This window comes from Phaethon lepturus, unplaced genomic scaffold (genome assembly GCF_000687285.1).
Source record: "Phaethon lepturus isolate BGI_N335 unplaced genomic scaffold, ASM68728v1 scaffold34347, whole genome shotgun sequence".
In the NCBI taxonomy this organism is placed as follows: Eukaryota; Metazoa; Chordata; class Aves; order Phaethontiformes; family Phaethontidae; genus Phaethon; species Phaethon lepturus.
Window position 1 is genome coordinate 25,234 of NW_010553136.1, and position 6,511 is coordinate 31,744.

The 6,511-nt window shown below is 43.0% G+C and overlaps 1 protein-coding gene across 2 annotated transcripts in view; it reads right to left on the minus strand.

Annotated features, from left to right (window-relative positions):
• Positions 1-6,511, minus strand: part of MAP3K3 (mitogen-activated protein kinase kinase kinase 3) — a 29,678-nt gene that overhangs the window by 1,898 nt on the left and 21,269 nt on the right. For both annotated transcript variants that reach the window (XM_010291458.1, XM_010291459.1), the window contains 4 exons: positions 5,706-5,854; positions 3,777-3,908; positions 2,939-3,068; positions 1,109-1,286 (listed from right to left, as the gene is read on the minus strand). In XM_010291458.1, the coding sequence (XP_010289760.1) occupies positions 1,109-1,286; positions 2,939-3,068; positions 3,777-3,908; positions 5,706-5,854 (589 nt within the window). The remainder of the gene's footprint in view (positions 1-1,108; positions 1,287-2,938; positions 3,069-3,776; positions 3,909-5,705; positions 5,855-6,511) is intronic.

Below are 6,511 nucleotides of genomic sequence, written 5' to 3' on the forward strand. Positions count from 1 at the left end.
TCACTCCAGCAATAACAAATAGCTCACATATTCTGCTATTTAGGAAAAAGAAAATTGGAGGGGGGCCTGCAGCAGTGGCGGAAAGCCAGGTGGCTAGATTTGTTACGTCTTTGAGCCTCTCGGCCATACGCATCCACCCTGGGACTAACGCTGCACTGGAAAATTCTGACCCCCCTAAATAACGATCGGGATTGTAGGAACTGGAGCCCAGCCAACGGCAGCGTCTCTTTGATGGGAATGGACCGATGTCAGCACCAAGAGGAAATCCACAACTGCATCAACCCAGGGGGAAGGGCACGTGCTCCGTTCTCTCCCCAAGCATCCCAACGGGAAGAGTCTACAGAACTTAACTCTTTGCATACGAGATGAATTTCAGCTGTGTTTCCACTCATTGCTTGTACAGGAAACAGCATAGGCCTTGCTTTACCGTAGAGACACAAACACACCTTTTGTCGCTGTTGTCTAGTTTAGTTTTATAATCTCACCTTTTTAAGGCCTCCAAAAGTAACATTTTAACACAGGACCATTTTGCTTTTTCCTTTCAATACAGGCTATTTCTTGGCTATGCCAATAATAGCATGGCTACACTTTCCATTCATGCATGCTTCAGATCACCTCTGATCTGACCTGTATCTTTTGTGTTATTCCAGGTTTGGGTATCTTTCCTTTAAAGCTTTGTCAACATACTCAAATTCTATTCCTTTCATTTCCACAGTGTTATAAGCATACCTCTCATTTTATAACAAAATGAATGGATGCTCCCTGAACAACCCCATTTTCCCTTATATGGGATATAAGAAGGATGGAAACCTCACATCAGAAAAAGGCAGAAAACAGAAAATCACCTATCAGGTCGAAAAAAAAGTGGAAAATTTTTCTGAAAAGCTAAATGAGCAGTTGTGTGTTGACATTGCAAAGCACAGCCTGCAGCAGGTCATGTCAAACTTCAGTTCTCCTTAAACCACTCTCAGTTCTCCTTAAACCACTCTCACTTTCGATCCAGACAAAATCTGAATTTTGATATCCAAATGGACAACAGAATGTATATGTCTTATCTCGCTCCAGAAAAGCTGTAAATTGATCTATGGACAGAAAGTTAAAGCCTCACCATACGTCTGCTTTTCTTCCATAGCCTTCTCCGCTGATCACCTCCGGGCTCATCCAATATGGCGTGCCAGTGACAGAGCGGATGCCTGTTCCAGACATACAGATTGTCTGCAGCCGTTTGCTGGCCCCAAAGTCCCCAAGCTTCACATTCCCAGCAGAGTCACGGAGAATATTGGCTCCTGGACAAAAAAAAAAAAAAAAAAAAAAAGAGAGAGAGAGAGAGAGAGAAAAGAATTGAGACAGCTGTTTTCATGCAATCCAGCTGTTGGATATCAGCACTGTAGGCTGCGGATCCAACCCAGAAATACCCATGCTCATGGTATGGCTTTTTCCCCAGTAAGCCTCAGGTGACCTGCTAAACATCATTTCTTTATTTCAGGCTGTAGACAAGCCAATTGCTAATGGCTGCAAATGGGAAAAACTTCAGGGGAAAAACACAAGGAAGTGAAGGGGGAAGGGAAATGAGAGCTGAGTCAGCACCGTCATTGTTACATTGCCTGTAAACAGCTCAGCCTATGCAGGGCCCCCAGGCCAATGGCTTAGATAGTACATAGCTGCGTAAAAAAGAATTTTATTGGGATGCTGCTTTGGTGAGTACAACCATTGCTTTCTGGTCAGCTGGGTAACAGATGTAGCTAATTAAACCACTCTGAACTCCTACAATAAACAAGTCAATCTCCACTTTACTTGGTCAGAGGTCCTGAACACGAAGCAACAGGGGGAAAAAGCAAACTTAAGAGCTTAGCTTGTATGTGGGCACAAACTAAGGCTTAGACACCAAAAAAAAGTCTTCCTCCAAAGCTGCAATAAGATCAAGAACCCTGTGTTGCCATTATCTGGTATGTGCCTATATGAACTCCTTCTGCCCACAAATAAAATGCATTTGTGCTGGGAGATAGCTTTATCACTTCATTTCCCCACTGGAAGAACCGGATTCAGAACAACAAGTCTGTCCATCCAGCACCCTGGAGGCAAGTTAACAGTTTGGCTTAGATGGGTGCAACCTAGTGAATAACCCACCAGGTAGGAAATCATTTGGTAAAGAGCACCACATGAGCAGTATACAAGGTGTTATTCAAGAATCAGCAGTTCATTTCTCTTTGCCAGCCTACAGGGGATGGAGTGAAGAGTTACAGGCAGGAGCAGGAGAATATTTTTCCAGCAGCAAGCAACCCTCCTGGTCCCTCTAGAGCACAGAAAAATTTGCGTGGTGTCTGCCACATCTGTTGACATTAACTCTTAAGACTGGCTGGCTCCATGGGGTTATATGGGGAAGAGAAAGATTAAGGACTAATCCCAGAGGCTCTACATGGAAGATTAGAGGTTTCTTACACAGAAGAGGCAGGACAGTCAGAAGAACCTGAGGTAAGCAGGACTGTCAAGAGCAGGCATGGTGCTCTTATGGCAATTGGTAAGCCTACCAGCTGAGAAATGGTACTTTGGCCAAGCAGAGAGGAAATTAGAAGGGAAATGAGCATGCCTTATGGCGGGAGTGAAAGACAGGGGGCAACTCAGCCTCATTTTGCTGGGATGTGAGAGAAAGATGAAGAGTTACAGGAGTGTTCCTAAGAATTACAGGCTTCCAGTCGTCCTTACTATAACCAACTGCCATGCTCTCAGGTCCTCTAGAGAGAACAGCCCAACTTCCCTTACCCAGCCCAGAACGCAACCTTCCCTAAGGCCTGCACAGGGATGTAAGACCAAAAAGGCATAACTGAGCAAAGCAATGTTCAGAAGCCCCAGCCAGGACACTGAATTCTTAACACTTGGTTTCTTTTTTTCAGAGTTCCTTTAGCATGTGGTCTATACATAAATCACCAGCCGATCTCACCCTTTATGTCCCTGTGCACAATCATGTTGCTGTGAAGGTACGAGACTCCCTCAAGAATCTGGCGAGTGTATTTCCGGGTTACATTTTCCGTGAGAGCACCATACGCCTTCAGCTGGTCTTTCACTGACCCCTGTACCAAAAGCAAACAGAAAGGATTGGCAAAGAAATGACAAACCACAACTCTTGCAGTCTCCATTCATTTCCCATGAGCTGTGACCGTGTTATACACCCAACCGGCACAGGAATGAATTCTGGCCTCTTCTAAAGCCTTTTTGTGAGGCTCTCTGAGCCTCCTGCCCTACGAAGCTCCTTTTAAGAAAAGCAAGGACATGCTTTATGACAAAAATAGCTTAAGCAGGGGGAGTTCTGTCTGCTTCCTCCATCCTTCAGCTATGCTGGTAAAACTCCTTGTGAAGACAAGCAATAAAATAGTTCAGCAGACTCATCCGGGTCAAAAGTCTTGCAGGGTCAGTTTTAGCCTAATTTGCTGTACTCTATGACTCTGCTAATTCAGTTAGCCCGACTTACAAGTTGGCCCAAGTCCTCTGAAAGTGCTTTGTTAGAATAAATTTAGATTGAAGAAAAGAACCGGTGTTAGTGACTAATGAAAAGAATGTATTTAAAGTACAAGACAATAAGAAAAAACCCGAAGATGTGGTTTGGGCGTAAATAAAAAGAAAGTGGTGGCACTGTAAAGCCAGTATGAGAAAGGAGCATACCTAAAAGGGCATAAGGTGGATTACATAGTTACGATGATCACAACAACTAATAAAGCAACTAACAAAACCACTCATCTCACTTTATGATCTGTAACTGTGCTGCTCATGTCAGCTCTTACCCCTGGCATATACTCCATGAAGATGGTCAAGGTCTTCTCTGCTCGATCCCGTAAGCAGCCGTAATACTGAACAATACGTTCGTGCTGGAGATTCTTCAGCAGCTGAATTTCACACTCCAGGGCACTCACCTCCTATGGGTGTTGAAGGAGAAAATTAGGTTCTGGCCCCAGGAAATATTCCATCCCAATAAATCTGTCCATGTCACTGGAAGGATGAGGCCACTACTACACTGAAGAAGTCTTAATCCATGGCATTAGCTCACCTACCTCTTGGGAAAGAAAAATATTACCAATGGTTCATGTTAATCCTTACTGTGTAATAAGCACGTAAGTATTGACGTAGAAGCTTTGATAGAACACAAGCAGTATCATATATGGATTTAGTACCAGAAAAACTTTGTTTCTTGTCTTGATTCCGTCAGCTGAATAGCTTTAGCCAATTACGTTGAAAGCATTCTTCACACACTACACAGATATAACTTTACGTCTCACCACTAAGCTGAGGGTGTTAATTTCAACTATGAAAAAGCTCTGAATACACAGTTACAGAATTGCTAGGAATCCTTCTGTAGGAACCTCAACCCATTATAGAGCAAGACTACAGTTCCTCACTTGTCACCCAGTCCTGTTCTGATTCACTCTGATAATTTTACTTGAATCAACCTTAGAAATAGCTTCCTCTCTTATTTACTTCAAAGAATCTGCAGTTATGCACAGGAAACTGAGTCTCCGCTTTATTCCTGCCACAGACAACAAGCTATCATAGTGCAAAGGCAAAAAGGCTATCCAACAATTTCAGACCGAATCAGCGGTGTTTGTTGCCCCAGAAAAGTATCAGGTTCTTGCTGAATCCAGGGAATGAATAGGCTGAACATCAAAGATACTAGAGCACGAGGATTTATGGAAAAAGGAATGATGATTTCCCCCAAATTAGTTCCACTTAACTTTCTCCGCTCCTGCCACTGGAAGGTGCCAGGTTCACTTCTCTTGCTTTGGGAGAGGATGCAGCTCTCCAAGAGCAAAGACCTGGCTGCTGCAGGGATGCAGGGAACCAGAGGCAGTTGCTTAATCAGGCCAACTGATAGTTTAAGGTTTGGAGTTGCAGTGCCTTCAAAATACATTCCAGACTCTTCCTTGGCTCAGAGTTACTGCCTGATTTACAACAGAGACGTGGTATAACTTAGAACTTACCAAGTTAGGCTTTATCTTGGCACCAACATCCCATATAAAATCAGAATAATTAAATCTTCACAGATCAGTTATTCCGGCTCAAAGTGAATTTGTTCAATATTGGGAAACTGGTGCATCATTAAAACACTAGCAAAGAACTTAACAGCCATTCCAGCTGCATCCACTGTGCAGGGACTTGTGTGCTAACCTGTAATTTCAAGGTGCCCCTTCCCATCTCCATTATTTTTAATGCATTGTCACATCACTGTTCTTGATTAATTTACACACCACAGTTCAGTTTGTCTTGAAGACAGGGAGAATTCAGAAGCAGAAAGAGGTAATTAATACACTTGATACAGGACCGATCATATAACCCTAGAAAGAGGGTTTTGCAAGTGCACGCAGCTTTTTTTTTTTTTTTTTAATGAAAAAAGTTCTGCTCTTTCTGGGTTTAGTTTCATTCACATCCATGTCTAACCAGGAACACAGGACAGTCTAGTATTCCTCAAGTAACCTGGCAACAAACCAAAAAGCTGAGAAGGGAGAGCCAAAAACGAAGCCAGAAAATGGATTTTAGTTTCAGGCTGAAGTTAATAATACGGAGAAGTAATTTTTAAATGACTCTTATTCCTCTCCACATGACTTAAAACCGTAGTACAAACGAAGATAGATAGTAGCTTTCGAGGACAGACAGATACAGGCATTTTAAAGGATCTCAAAGTCTGCATAATGAATTTTAAATACTGCGATGAGGATTACCTTGCTTGTTTCAGGACTCTCTGGGTCAAACTGGACCTGCTTAGCTGCAAGCTCTCTGCCCGTGTCCACATCATAGCACAAATACACACGACCAAAAGCACCCTGGCCCAGCAGTTTTCCTCGTCGCCAGTTTATTGGAGCACTTGGAGCTAAAAAAGAACAGTAACAATTTATCTTTTTGTTATGGTATTTAAAGGTAACGGTGATCTTTTCAAAGATCCATCCCCATCATAGTGGGATTGAAACAGAGATTTTGCAGTTGAAGAAACAGACGCGAGGCACTCTCCGAGTATAAGGGAGTTAGTGGCAGAACTCCGAACAGAATCCAACCATTCAGACTCTCAGGACCTGCTGACTGGTGTCCCATTAAAATGAAATTGCAAAACATTTTGCCAAGATATACTATTAACAAGTTATTCAATGAGGTTGATGAAATTTCATTCCACCAGCACAGTGGATTCTACAACATCACTGTCTTAAGAGATGGGGCAGCAATTAAACAGCATCTTCCAACCCTTGACCTGTAGTTACTACATGCATCAGATGAAGTAGAGCTGGATGAGCCCTGCTGAAAAATCCCACCAAGCTGGGAATGACTGTTAAAGCTCCTGGGAGAACTTGAAGGTCATTACTTCTGAGCTCTTTGCTAACTGTTGGTCAGTTCGAGGTTCCTCCTCCTGCGGGAAGGATTTCACTGCAAGGCTATTGCTACAGCAGAAAAATTAGAAGTCATCATTCCCTAATAGAAACTGATAAGGTAGGGGCCATAACATAAGCACAGTGCAGGTATCTTCTTTACCTGCTGA